This window comes from Mytilus edulis, chromosome 10 (genome assembly GCF_963676685.1).
Source record: "Mytilus edulis chromosome 10, xbMytEdul2.2, whole genome shotgun sequence".
Lineage (NCBI taxonomy): Eukaryota > Metazoa > Mollusca > Bivalvia > Mytilida > Mytilidae > Mytilus > Mytilus edulis.
In genome coordinates, this window is record NC_092353.1 from 82,835,594 (window position 1) to 82,851,852 (window position 16,259).

General features: G+C 30.4%; 1 protein-coding gene across 1 annotated transcript; it reads left to right on the top strand.

Annotated features, from left to right (window-relative positions):
• Positions 1 to 320: 320 nt before the first annotated feature.
• Positions 321 to 15,617, top strand: LOC139492034 (uncharacterized). The gene is made up of 4 exons (XM_071280097.1): positions 321 to 466; positions 12,215 to 12,289; positions 13,168 to 13,242; positions 13,911 to 15,617. Exon 4 carries the CDS (start codon positions 13,982 to 13,984, stop codon positions 14,519 to 14,521), a length of 540 nt encoding a protein of 179 aa, XP_071136198.1. The 5' UTR covers positions 321 to 466; positions 12,215 to 12,289; positions 13,168 to 13,242; positions 13,911 to 13,981; the 3' UTR covers positions 14,522 to 15,617.
• Positions 15,618 to 16,259: the final 642 nt, after the last annotated feature.

The following is a 16,259-nucleotide window of genomic DNA, read 5'->3' on the forward strand; positions in this document are numbered from 1 at the left end:
ACACAGAGTAAACAAATTACCGTTATTTAAAACAGTTATCGAACACGAAGTCATCACCAAATTTCAATGAATAAGTAAACCATATTCTCTCTGACTTTTGCAAATATAGTGTGAAGACACCATAAGCAGTTTCAGCATTTTTTGTAGCTTTTGGATGTGATCGGATGCCATTATACTCGACAGAATTGTGCACCATGTATTAATTGTATAAGAGGATGGTCAATTTGTTGTTTTTTTTAATCAGAAACATAATTACATTAGTTATTCTTTGCACCACGCAGAATTAATTATATTTTGTTGTTTTTATAAAACAGGAGACTACACAATAATCCCTTTAACTGTTCAACTTGTGATGTGAGAGAATTGAAGATTTTTCTTCAAAAGAATAATAATTTCGGAAATTCCCGTGCGAAGTGTGAAGGTGAAATCACATGGTTAGTTAATCATAACTTCAACAACTGCAAAGGTAATATAATATAATATATATATTGAAAGAAACAACAATAACAACGTAGGAAGAAAAACAGAGATATGCAGCATACAGCTAGTATTTTGCATATAACCAAGGCAAATAATACAAAATTTGTTTGTATCAATGAGTTTGCCTTCAACATAGTTAATCAAACAATCACAAACCAGTCACACAATATTATTTTTTTTTTGTAAATAGAGGAGATGTGGGTTGATTGACAATGAGAAACACATGAACCACAGATCAAAGGACACTGCTGCAAGTAGCTAAGGTGAACTTACGTATTAATCATGATCATTAGAAATAATAAGCTGTAAACAGCCAATCGATTTAAAAAAACGAAACAGTTGAACCTTACCTATAACATTTGACAGGAGTGTAACTGGTCAACATAGTAAGGAACAGCTTAACAACTTAGAAATGACTGTGCTTATTTGATCGATGCAATTCACAAACAAACAACTTAAAAACAGACATACAGTACTTATCTTAGACTATTCATAGTTCTTGTGAGCTTTTCAAAGTCAATAATTACTAATACAAAATCAGGTTTTCAACAGCCTAAAATATCAATCAGAACAATAGCAAATAACGAAATGTGGTATGCTCTCCACTGAGACAAATACAGACCCCTTTTGGTTATCTTTCCCTATTTTCTACTTTAAAAGGCCCCAACGTAAAGGTAGACGTACATAATGAAATAAATATCAATAAACACAAGTTTCTTTTTACACACCATTTGAGAAAGTAACAACTGTTATTGGACTTGAAAGATAATAAATCCAGGCATTTGATTCCCAAATCTAGCTTATGAAGTTTCTGTTTTAGTCCTTAGTTTTAATCTGTTTGCAAATTGTATTTATATCTACATGAGTATTGTGTATGCAATATAAACAATACTATGAGTTCTTATAAAACACACGCTTTTGGTGCAGTTATTTTAATGAATTTCAAATTGGAAAGCTTACAATGCATCATTCATTGCAACGAGTTGAAGGGGGACATTCATTGAGATTTAACCACCTTACAATTAATAGGTAATTGTGCATGTCAATGGTAGCTACATACGAATAACACAACATAGGTACTAAATATTCTACATTGTTCTATTTAGGGCTATATATATGGGCAAACTCGCAATGACATTGACTGACAATGTTCAAATTTGTGTTTTTTGTCTGGATATTTGAACATTAACAAACTAGCGTTGCCTTAAATGCCATTAGAATGAATAACATTTTTGTTTAAATTTTTCCATATGCCGTTATATATTGATACATCTGAAGCATTGCCCAAAAAGTAAAATAACAAAAATACCTCACTCCGAGGAAAACTTTAAACGGAAAGTCCTTAGGAAAATGGCAAAATCAAAAGTTCAAACAGATCAGGTACAGACATTTTCTTATGAAGAAAATGGTGGATTAAACCTGGTTTTATAGCTAGCTAAACCTCTCACTTGTAGGACAGTCGCATACAATTCTATTATATTGACAACGCTGTGTGAACAAAACAAACAGACATAAAAGGTACAAATGTCAAAAATAAGATTACGGCAGTCACCATTGTGTAATAATCTTAATCACTACAAAAACAAGCAAATATATCAACAAAGTCAAAGGAAAAGGAATATAGACAAAGCATATCAGCAAAAACGAAAGACAAAAGTACAAAAATTTACAAAAAGTACATGCAAATTGACCTAAATCAGCTGTGCACTTAGTTTTAGACTGAAACACCTAGTGGAAGTTAAAGGATCCATTTCAAAATGCAATGTATATATTCAGAAAAAGTTGAACATATTATTTGTATTCAATGTAAAACAATATGTGATCCTTGAAAACCTTTTATCCTACTATGGCAAAAATGCAACACATGTATTACGCTTGTACCTTGAAACGCATGAGTTACAAGTGTATCACATGCATGACACGCATGTTTCCTGCCACGTATGAAAAATATGCGTGGCACACATGCGTTCAAATTTGAATCGCACGTGTCTAAATATACGCATTTGCCACGCATGTATTTGAAACACATGCAACACATGCTATATACACACGTGAAATCCATCGATATGAAAACACGTTTTATATGTATTATTAGCATTCGTCATATATATGTAATTTTACATCATTGTAAGCGTGAAATTTTCCATATGAATATCTTGTTGAAAACGTGCATGTGAATCGCTTGTGTCTATAAAAATGCATGTGTCACGCATGTGTTTGATAAGATGCAAATACAGAAAAAAAGTAGTTTTTTGAATTATTCATTATATTCCTGTTTTGATAATATACTGTGGTAGAGTTGAGAAATTATATTTTGTTATAAACCCATAATATTACCTAGAACTTATTTTGGACAGATTCATTGATTAATCAATAAGATATTTATTCCATTGAGTGTTGATATATATCTTCCACACATGCCTTTTCTTTTTTGTAATATTATTATGTCAAAAGTCAATCCGAATGATAAAAAGCTTGATCTATTGTCATAAAAAATCCCTGGAGTTTCCATAATTTCAAAGAAAAATGAATATTACATACAAATGTCTTCTTAATATGAGTTATCTCCCTTGATTAGCGTTAAAAGAACTGTTCCCTTTTAACACACTAATAAGACAGGTAATATCATAAGCTTTGAACACCACATATGTTAAAACAGTATGACATACAAAGCATTAAACTCCAAGTGAGGACGCAAAATAACTCCTTATGAGTATCCATCCCTCCTCCATCCCAAAAGGAAATAAAGAAAATATAGTGTTCTGTGTGTCGACTTTTTATCAATATTTAATTTCCTACACATTTATCAATAATTATTGCAACTCAGAAATACAACTTCAGATGAGTGAGTAACAAAAAAAAATATTTTTCCCTGCTACGGATACCTGATGAAAAAAAAATCCCCTGCTAATATAGGATGAAATTTCATCAACATCAGTCAGGCATTTTCAGCATTTATGTTCTGTCCATCAAGCTAACCTAAAATTCCAATGAATTGATTTTCCTAGAATGTTTGGTCACATGTTTGCTAATTCACCTTTGACGTGTAGCTTTCATCTCTAGTCTTTTTTTTTTTAAAACAGAATGAATCAACTTCCTAGCAATCCCAATACAAAATGTAAATTGCGGGATGTATTAATATTGTAAAATGAATAAATAAGATACAAATATAGGATTTTGAAAAACGGGGGTCCAGCTAGCCAAAGTTTGGAGTGATACTTGTAAAAAGTCTATGCTTTTATTATATATAAATATCTCTATAAGGAGAATTGGTCCCTTGTACCCTTTGGGTGAAGATGTTATGTATGTCATTGATAATTCTTCATTGAAAGTTTTGAATTAAAACTTACACTAGATTATTGAATTATTAAATTAAAAAAAACACTGCTGTCTTTTTTTTCTATGTAATTTACAAAATACATGGAGATGCTCCTACTTTCGGGAGGATTAACTGCTTACACACTAATGGAGTTGTCTTTGTTTATTTATTTGGTTTGGTTTTTTTTTGTGTAAATATGCCTTACCAGGCACAGACTTTAAACAGTAAATAGCATTTCAAAATAGTTGTATTGACTCAGTTTTCTGTTAAACATTTATGAGTCGATCTATTTGACAGGTACTTTGTGTCGCTATCCGTGATTCTTTTGTCCGGAATCAGTTTTATTTTAAAACGGATATTATGTGCAGACAACAAGGAACGACAAACCAAGAACGCTTAAAAGATTGACACAATAATTTCATCTGTGGATTAATCGGAATAAATGTGAATAAATCGAAAAGAAACAATCAAATATCTTCTGTCAGTACACATTCTTAAAATAAAAGAAATAAAATAAAAAGATTTCACAAAACACAACCACTTGGACATGCACATGTCATGGATATGCATGAGTTGGTCTTTACACACGTATTCTACATTCCAAACTAAAAGACAAATTGAAAGAGTTGGTATTACTTTGCTTCATAAAAAAGAATGGCCAACGTAGATACAAGTATCTTGTCTTAGGGAGGAATAAATCCTACTTTGTAAAGAATCACTCTGATTCAAACAAAAAATTCTCTGAAACGGATATTATCAAGATGCTTGATTTCTTGATTGACAACATATTTGTTACGTTCGGAGGACGTGTTTTTCAACAGACTGTCGGCATTCCAATGAGAATAAACTGTGCCCCTCTACTTGCCGACTTGCTATCTTTATTATTATGAGGCTGACTTCATGCAGGAAATTCTTAGGAAGACAGATAAGAAGTTAGCAATATCCTTTAACTCTACTTTCCGCTATATAGATGATGTTCTTTCACTAAACAATTCAAAATTTGGTGACTATGTGGAACGCATCTATCCCATCGAACTAGAGATAAAGGATACTACAGATACAGTTAAGTCGGCTTCATATCTTGACTTACATCTAGAAATTAACAATGAGGGTAGGTTGAAAACAAAACTTTACGACAAAAGAGATGATTTCAGCTTTCCAATTGTGAACTTTCCATTTCTAAGTAGCAACATTCCAGCAGCACCTGCATACGGGGTATATATCTCCCAATTGATACGATTTTCCCGTGCTTGCGTTGCCTATCATGATTTTTTTGATAGAGGGTTGCTGCTCACAAGGAAGCTATTAAACCAAGAGTTCCAAATGGTGAAGTTGAAATCATCCCTTCGTAAATTTTACGGACGCCATCACGAGTTATTTGACCGTTATGGAACAAATGTTATCGGATATGTTCCTTACGTCGTAACTACAATCCCCTTCCCTTTCATGAATGTGACCTACCGAATTAGACTATTTACCGGATTTGTAATCACATAAGCAACACGACGGGTGCCACATGTGGAGCAGGATCTGCTTACCCTTCTGGAGCACCTGAGATCACCCCTAGTTTTTGGTGGGGTTCGTGTTGTGTATTCTTTAGTTTTTTTATGTTGTGTCATGTTTACTATTGTTTTTCTGTTTGTCTTTTTCAATTTTAGCCAGTTTGTTTTAGATTTATAAGTTTGACTGTCCCTTTAGTATCTTTCGTCCCTCTTTTACATACTTATTAAATTGTGATGATTTGACAATTTAAAAGATCTGCATCAGATATCAATAATTATCACCTGTTATTACATGTTATACTTTACAATCTATTTACTTATATATGCGTAAATACGTACTAAATTATTTGTTGTATAGGTTGATACCAAATCATAGTACGTCACATCCGGTTGCATACGAAAAAGGATTGAAAAATATTCCCTTGAAATTGACAGTTGTAGGAAATTAATCCTACATTTCATTGCAATAAAACATTTCTGAGTCGTAAACAGTATCTTGGGTGTTTCAAAGCACCGTTCTTTTTTTATTCGGTGTTTATTTAAAATATTTTGGAAACTTGAGGTTACATGGTTACTGAAGCTTGTACACAGGAAAAAAAGGGGTGAACATTTGATTGGTTCCGGTGATAGTTATTATCTTATCTGCAACGAAATGTTATGCGAAATGTTATTTATAACAAAGATAAATTCTGCACAATTTTTGGAAAAATGCAAATTTAATAGAGACTTATAGGAGAAAAACAATGGTGGTATTACATCTATACTAGTATTTTCTTGTAAATTTCCATATTTCCATACCTTGTTTTCATTTGTCAGAGTCGTACCTTTCATTCCTAAGATTTTTAACAATAAAGTCAATTATAGATGTAGTTTTACAACCACAACTAACTTAAAAAATCAAATTAAAAAAAAAGTCTTCTTATTCTTCACGCTTTACTTTAATATGTTTCAGTTTTACTCGGTTTGCGTTTGTTTTGTTTCAAACGTTAGATATTCCTATGGGAATTTTATAAACTTTTCTTTTTCTTTAAATCCAGTGGTCTCTTTGATGTAGTTTTGGTTTCCTCTCAATGATATGCTTTTACTTAACTTAACCATTTTACCCGACAGGTAAGACAACAACACTAGTCTGAACTACTACATCAATAATATTTAATTGGAAGTGGATTGTTGCTTGTTTAAATTCCTTCTTTTTTCATAGTTTTTGTCAGAATCAGAAACAACAGATGCATTTTCTTCTTCTTAGTCAATATATACAGACTATTTCTAGAGAGAGAAAAAAAAACAGCATTTGTAATTGTGTTTATTGGAACAACTTGGAAAACATGATACAACTGACTGATGTCAAGCGCTTCTAGGCTGTCAAGAAAATGAAACATTTCATCAATTGAATATCAAATGACTTGTTAACACGTAGTTATCGTTTAAAATTTTCAAATATAGTCGTCATGCTTAATGAACATAACAAAATAAAAAAATAAAAAGACAACATGATCCGTCGTGAAACTGTATTTGGAGGGCTTTAGTCTTTTGGGGAAAGTTGTCTTATTGTATTTCTACTTATGCATAAGCTGATTAAAATGTATTCATGTGCGTCAATCATGTCTATAGAGTAAATTTCAGTGCAAGAAATTAAATCAAGATATCAAACTATTGACAAGTACAGTTCTGGCATGAGATGGTATAGTCTATTTTCATATAACCGACTTCTGACTCCGGAAATTATGATTTTTTAAACAGGATACCTGCAATATTGTATGAAATTCTGATACTCGGTCAAGTGAGAGCAAGCTTACGGTCGGTGAATTTGGGGAAATAATTTACTGTATTATGTTTTCCATACATGCCAAATCATTGAAAAATAGTTGACTTTTTCCTACTTTTTTTTTAATTGCACTGATTGTTACCTTGATTTTATTTCTTAAAGTTGCTCTTAGTTGACCGAGTATAAGACTGTATTAACAACGAGTAAGTAACTTGTCGAAAAATAATAGACACTGGAGTCAAAAGTCGGTTACATGAAAAATATTATACTAATTGAATAATTAAATAATTTCAAAAAAAATGCCTGTGCAAATCAACATTTTCCTCCTATATCTTGAATTGCTAAATAACAGAAATGATATGTCTCAATCTGTAATGCTATATACAATTTTGAGACAGGAATATGGCAGGCAGTTTTAATATTTATTCTATTTTCAAGATATCTTATATAGTTAATCAGATATCTTATAAAGTTAATCAGATATCTTATAAAGTTAATCAGATATCTTGTAAAGTATATCAGATATTTAATCAAGTTAATCAGATATCTTATAAAGTTAATCAGATATCTTATAAAGTTAATCAGATATCTTATAAAGTTAATCAGATATCTTATAAAGTTAATCAGATATCTTGTAAAGTATATCAGATATTTAATCAAGTTAATCAGATATCTTATAAAGTTAATCAGATATCTTATAAAGTTAATCAGATATCTTATAAAGTTAATCATAGATCGTATTGAATAAATACGATAGCTGAATTAACTGAATAAGAAAATAATCAATCAAATAAAATATTTATTTAAACAATAAATACAAATATCTTATTTAATCAATAAGATGTTATTAAATTGATATGATATCTAATTTATTTTTTTAAAAAATTTAAGAACTGCAATTATAGAGAAATTTGTTTTTTCATTGTGACCAAATATATTACTAAAAACGATATCTTATAAACCAATGATATGTCTGAAAGATCAAAGTGAGGCGAAAGATACTGAAGAGTCATTCAAACTCATAAGTTGAAAATAAACTGACAACGTCTTTGGTAAAAAATAAAAAGACAAACAGACACAGTACACAAAAGACAACATAGAAAACTAAAGACTGAGCGACACGAACCTAACCAAAAACTGGGGGTGATATCAGGTTCCCCCCGAACCAGAACCAGAACCTGCTTACATGTGGCACCCGTCGTGTTGCTCATGTTAGTACAAATACGTTAATAATTAAAATTCGGTAGGTTATATTCGGGAAAAAGGAAATGGGATTGAAGTTACAACATTTGGAACATATCCGCTTTCATCTGGTAAACGGATTTAACATAGCGGTCAACAAACTCGTGACAAAAGACGATATCTTATAAACCACTGATATGTCTTAATGAAATGATAAGATATCGTAGAGATACAATAAGATATCTTATAGACCAATGATATGTCTTAATGAAATGATAAGATATCGTAGAGATACAATAGGATATCTTATAGACCAATGATATGTCTTAATGAAATAATAAGATATCGTAGAGATACAATAGGATATCTTATAAACCAATGATATGTCTTAATAAAATGATAAGACATCGTAGAGATACAATAGGATATCTTATAAACCAATGATATGTCTTAATGAAAAGATAAGATATCGTAGAGATACAATAGGATATCTTATAAACCAATGATATGTCTTAATGAAATAATAAGATATCGTAGAGATACAATAGGATATCTTATAAACCAATGATATGTCTTAATGAAATAATAAGATATCGTAGAGATACAATAGGATATCTTATAAACCAATGATATGTCTTAATGAAATGATAAGATATCGTAGAGATACAATAGGATATCTTATAAACCAATGATATGTCTTAATGAAATGATAAGATATCGTAGAGATACAATAGGATATTTTATAAACCAATGATATGTCTTAATGAAATAATAAGATATCATAGAGATACAATAGGATATCTTATAAACCAATGATATGTCTTAATTAAATGATAAGATATCGTAGAGATACAAAAGACGATATCTTATAAACCAATGATATGTCTTAATGAAATGATAAGATATCGTAGAGATACAATAGGATATCTTATAACCTAATGATATGTCTTAATGAAATGATAAGATATCGTAGAGATACAATAGGATATCTTATAGACCAATGATATGTCTTAATGAAATGATAAGATATCGTAGAGATACAATAGGATATCTTATAGACCAATGATATGTCTTAATGAAATGATAAGATATCGTAGAGATACAATAGGTTATCTTATAAACCAATGATATGTCTTAATGAAATAATAAGATATCGTAGAGATACAATAGGATATCTTATAAACCAATGATATGTCTTAATGAAATAATAAGATATCGTAGAGATACAATAGGATATCTTATAAACCAATGATATGTCTTAATGAAATAATAAGATATCGTAGAGATACAATAGGATATCTTATAAACCAATGATATGTCTTAATGAAATGATAAGATATCGTAGATATACAATATGATATCTTATAAACCAATGATATGTCTTAATGAAATGATAAGATATCGTAGAGATACAATAGGATATCTTATAAACCAATGATATGTCTTAATGAAATGATAAGATATCGTAGAGATACAATAGGATATCTTATAAACCAATGATATGTCTTAATGAAATGATAAGATATCGTAGAGATACAATAGGATATCTTATAGACCAATGATATGTCTTAATGAAATGATAAGATATCGTAGAGATACAATAGGTTATCTTATAAACCAATGATATGTCTTAATGAAATAATAAGATATCGTAGAGATACAATAGGATATCTTATAAACCAATGATATGTCTTAATGAAATAATAAGATATCGTAGAGATACAATAGGATATCTTATAAACCAATGATATGTCTTAATGAAATGATAATATATCGTAGAGATGCAATAGGATATCTTATAAACCAATGATATGTCTTAATGAAATAATAATATATCGTAGAGATACAATAGGATATCTTATAGACCAATGATATGTCTTAATGAAATGATAAGATATCGTAGAGATACAATAAGATATCTTATAAACCAATGATATGTCTTAATGAAATAATAAGATATCGTAGAGATACAATAGGATATCTTATAAACCAATGATATGTCTTAATGAAATAATAAGATATCGTAGAGATACAATAGGATATCTTATAGACTAATGATATGTCTTAATGAAATAATAAGATATCGTGTAGATACAATAGGATATCTTATAAACCAATTATATGTCTTAATGAAATAATAAGATATCGTAGAGATACATTAGGATATCTTATAGACCAATGATATGTCTTAATGAAATAATAAGATATCGTAGAGATACAATAGGATATCTTATAAACCAATGATATATCTTAATGAAATAACAAGATATCGTAGAGATACATTAGGATATCTTATAAACCAATGATTTGTCGTAATGACATGATAAGATATCGTAGAGATACAATAGGATATCTTATAAACCAATGATATGTCTTAATGAAACAATAAGATATCGTAGAGATACAATAGGATATCTTATAGATAAAATAAGATATATTATAGATAAAATAACATATCGTATATATAAAACAAGATATCTTATTGACGAGTTAATATATCGTAAAGATAAAATAAAATACTATTATATATCAAGTTATTAGTGTTGTCAACGGTTAACCCGTTAACTGTCGGACGGACCGAACATCGAATACCAAAAACGCTAACCAGTTAACCGGTATTTTTTTTCAATTTCAATAGATTTGATATAAATGTGTATTGAAATCGTTTAATAATTTTATTATATTTTAAAATTTTCGTCGTGGTATTTAATTTGACAGATTAATTGTCCAGTATATTGATTGCTATAATTGTTATTCCAAAAAACATAGAATTAATTAGAATTTAGACAACTTGTCTATCAGCTCGGGGCAAGATATAAAGTAACCATAATTAGTACATATGTCTTTTTAAACTGTAACTTTAAATCAGTGATCCGATTTAATTTTACGATTTAGTTCATTATTTTATTTTTGATCAAATATTGCGTAGACCAACATCTGAATGTGCAACTTCAATCGTGCAAGGCTTTACTTTAAACGAAATGCCAACTCAAAAATTGTGAAATGCAAATCAACGTGAATGTAATTAATGTCTACCTGATGGTACGAGTAACAGGCTTAATCATTTCAAATTGAAACACTCAACATTATTTTCTGAGACACCAAGAAAAAATGAAAGTATCATCGGTTTCAGACATTTTCAATTCGACAAGATAAAGAAGTTTGTTTTCCAATCTGAAGTTATTACAAGCTTCATAGTAGATACGGTGTTTTGGATTATTAAAAGTCAAACTTCGCCAGGAATCCTCACATACAAGCCTTATAAGGTCAAAGGACAAACTTCAATTCATCGTATTATAAAAACGTACATTTACAGGGTACTATAGATAAAGTTAACCGGTTAATCGGTCGAACGATTATCCGAGTAACCGGTTAGTCAAAACACTACAAATCATATATCTTGTAAAGTACAGTATATTTTGAAACATTTATTAGATATTTAATGTTGTTTGAAATTAACAAGATATGTTATATAATTCATGAGACTGTTATGTGACTGTCATACAAGTGAGAGGTTAGGCTAGCTATAAAACCAGGTTGAATCCACCATTTTCCACAAAAAAAGGAAAAAACTGTACCAAGTCAGTAATATGACAGTTGTTTTCAATTTGTTTAATGTGTTTGAGCTGCTGATTATGCCATTTGATATAGGCCATTCCGTTTTGAATTCTCCTTGAAGTTCGGTATTTTTGTTATTTTACTTTTTATGAACGTTCGACAACTAGTACATGTAACAATGAAAATGTATCTAAACTTTATTGACTGTGCATTTGTGCGCATATTGTTAGATTTCTGAATAAACTGAGTCTTATTACAAGTATTTGTCTCGTTCTAACATCATATATGGACTGTTCGCTTTATTTGTAAATTGCACTTCTGATTAAAATGCATTCATTGAATCAAATACGAAACTTCGTTGTAGACTTAAATGTTTTTTTTTTCTTTTTGAAACATTTCGCTAATCAGAGTTAACAACAGAACATAGAGAAGAAACTTCAACTGTTTCCCAGAAGCAAACAACACTTATAATCACTATTACAGGTACTACCAAATTTCTTTTTGATAATGAGATTAACATTGCATGTTTAGTCTTGTATTATTTTAATTTTAGTTTCTTGTGTACAATTTTGAGTTTAGTATGGCGTTCATTATCACTGTACTAGTATATATTTGTTAGCTGAAGGACGCCTCCGGGGACGGGAATTTCTCACTACATTGATGACCTGTTGGTGACCTTCTGCTGTTGTTTATTCTATGATCGGGTTGTTGTCTCTTTGACACATTCCCCATTTCCATACTCAATTTTATAAGAATTAAAAATTAAAAATTACGAATACGCAATATACTAACATTAAAAGTCAATTAACATAAATGTCCATATTTATTGATTTTATTTTAGGGGGCAACATAGTACAGTGTTCTTGCTTTGAACAACATTGTAATATTCCTGTCTTAGGATACGTACATTCATACAACACTAATACATGTGTTGAATTTTGAAAATATCTTTCTCCGGATATGAATGTTATTAGTTGATATACTTTACAAAACGAGAGATCAAACTAACAAACATATGTTTTTAAAGGATTTCTAAATTCTGGTAAACTTGTTTTTAATATCAATTAGCTTGTCGTATCAGAATTTTATATTTTTATTCTCTACCATCTATTTTCACCAATAACAATCATGTAAAGAGAAGCATTACCCATTCAATCATTGAAACATGATTTAGTACTGGTATAGTTAACACTTTGATTTCTAGTGAAAATAATTGTCGACAATTGCATTACTTCTTACTTTGCTGATGACTGTTTGTTGAATAGTTATTTTCTCCAAAAGACATGTCCTTCCTCGTTTTATTGAATGATTGATTGATTCCTGCCTGTTTAAATAATTTTGTTTCACATTTTTGTTGTCAGAATCAGAAACAACAGAATCATTTCAATCCTCTGCTGGAACAGATACTCCAGCAAGTACATCAGAAAGTACTTCAGGTAAGATCAGATCTTGTTTTATTTACGAAAGAGAAAATTAAATGTTCATTAAAAAATGAAACACATAATAAAAAATACTTAAACTTAACGTTTATAAAAAATATATTCAATATATACACACTAATTTGGGAGAAAAAAACAACATATGCAATTATGCTTATTGGATATGCATTTGAAAGTTATCAACTATAAATCAGGGATTATATTTAGATTTGGGATGCAAATTTGTCAATTATCAATTCTAGTGATTGTTTGGTCTTTAAATTCAAAATGTTACTCGAGAGCGTAGACTGCCAGAATAGATTCATCATTTTACCTTTATATTGATTGAATCGACTAACAATTTAGAACAAATTCAACATTTGAACTGTAATTCTTTCCCATTTTGAGGAACGCTTACAGTAATGCCAGGCAATTGAATGGTAAGAACATAGACTTGCTGGACTATATTCATATACATATTCATCAGATAACCCATCAATGTTTGCAATAGTTAATAATGCGCATACTGACATTTCTAAGTAAAATGTTTGATTGGATCCGGAACATGAACCTTCAAGGAATGATTTAAGACCGTTGACAACGCTAATTTTAATTCGAACGTAGCTAACTAAACTATTGATTTTAATCAGATTGTATAGCATCATATTATTGTTACTGTTTTGCAGGTATCATAAATACTGAAGTAATCATTTATTTATCGTGTGGAGTTGGTTTTCTTCTTCTTCTTAGCTTTAGTATGGCTTGCTTTTACGTAGGCAAAAAATATCAAAATAACCAAAATCTAGGAATTAATCAAATTGTCGATACAAATAACCGCGGAATTGAGCTAGACAGTGACGCTCAAAGAAGCCCCACTGTTTCAACAGGAAGGGAAAGTGGTTACGGATATGCTGAAATAGACGAACTTGAGTTGTCTGAATTCATTTTGACACCACCTGAACAACTACATTTAGAACAAGACGACACCTCAAGTGATTCGTATGATCGAATCAGTCCCCCAAGCAATGACTACTTAAACCCATATCAATCATTGTTGCCTTCCTTGCAGCAGTCGGGAAACGACCATAATAATTCTGATGAATATAGCCATCCTGATGAAGAAAACAGCGCGTACACCAATCTTTACCAACCCATACGATTCAATCGATTGGACGAGTTCAGACAATATGCTAGTTGTTCAAGTGTACACTATTTCGAAGTCCTGGACGATCCCATTGGAAACACAAATGATGTAAATATGCAGGAAGACAGCAAACAGCGTAGGAAAACTTGGTAGAAAACACATTACAAAAGACAGCTCGACAACTGTTAAATATATGCATTTATAAATATTGAATTTGAATAATGCTATTTAGTATTTTTCTACTTTCTGTATTGTAAATTGTAAATATAGATATTCAATGTATGTGTGTGAAAAGTTTTAAGTTTAAAAGTAGAAACAGCTGTCAGTTAAAGTCTTATTGTAAATAGCCATATATTTTCCCAACAGCTTAGAATAAAATAGGTTTTTGATGTACTTTTTCATTGTTGTGAAATCATAAGACAAACATTACAAAAGTCATATTGTGTTGATAAATATACTTATTTTTGTCCATCTGATGAGTTAAGCCTTATTTAACTGATTTGTATAGTTCAATTTTATGTTGTACTGTTATATCACTGTCCCAGGTTAAGCGGAGGTTTGGGATCCAGCTAACATGTTTAACCCCGCCACATTATGTATGTTTGTGCCTGTCCTAAGTCAGGACCCTGAAATTCAGTGGTTGTCGTTTGTTTATGTGTTACATGTTTGTTTTTCGTTCATGTTTTGTACAATAATAAAGCCGTTAGTTTTCTCTTATGAATTGTTTTACATTGTAATTTTGGGGCCTTTTATAACTGACTATGCGGTGTGGGGTTTGTTCATTGTTGAAGGCAGTACGGTGAATTATAGTTGTTAATTTATGTGTCATTTTGGTCTCTTGTGGAGAGTTGTCTCAGAGGCAATCATGCAACATCTTCTATTTTTATCTTAAGCCCTTATATTTCGCATGTTTCCCTTAATCTGAAGATAGCAGCGGAGCAATAAAAAGCCAATTCGCTTAATGACACAAATCACGTGTGCAATATCATGACCAGTATTTGTATCAACTTAAAATGTCAACGCAATTTTTCAATACTCTTTGTTGTTCATAACTCATGACATATTTACTGTTATTAGTTTTTTATGTGGTCTTAAAAATACATGTTGTGAGTGTTACTGTTGGGTGTCTGCAAACAAGTATATTGCTTACATGTAAATACGTTTCTGTTAATTTTTAATTTGGTACATTATATTCTAACACCATTTCTAGATGATGTGTTCAATATATATGTAAATAAAAAAGCAAATGTAGTCCATTTTCTTTTTAAAGTAGTAGTATATGTCTACTTTGTACATTATTTGTGCTATTTATAATGATAATGTTTATATATAACTTTTAATTATTAATAAATATTACTACTTGATATTGTATTTACGAATGCTGCACTCTTACGACTGTTCTTTCATAATGGGTTCATGCTGTCTGTGTAGGATGAAAACATTTACTTTAAATGTACTACACATACTGTTTACGAACCAAAATGTTTAAGTGATGTTACATTCAAAGCAATATTTTTTTTTCCATGGGAATAACAAGTTATGCCCCATTCATTCCATGAGACCACTGACCCCATGATACCCAGTTGCAGTAAAACGAGTCGTCAGAAACCATGCTCTTTCACTTTCGATTCATTCGAAACTAAACCTAAACAAAACATGGTCAAATTTCCGTTATCTTTTTCATTGTTAAGTAAAGTAATGCACACATACGTTGCGATTAATTGGTGTATTGGGATATCGAAACAAGTTATTGTAGTCTTTGCACAAAGTTTAACATTGTTCTAACATTAAGGGGCTTTATAAACAACTATTATAGTTAAATAAGGTATCTGAAGTTGAAAAAAAAAGTGTCGTCGGATAGAGATTTGAGAACTTTTGAAATATGAACTCA

What these genes read in the sequence shown, in the direction of transcription:
- LOC139492034 (XM_071280097.1), top strand. Translation starts at nt 13,982, where the DNA reads ATGGCTTGCTTTTACGTAGGCAAAAAATATCAAAATAACCAAAATCTA.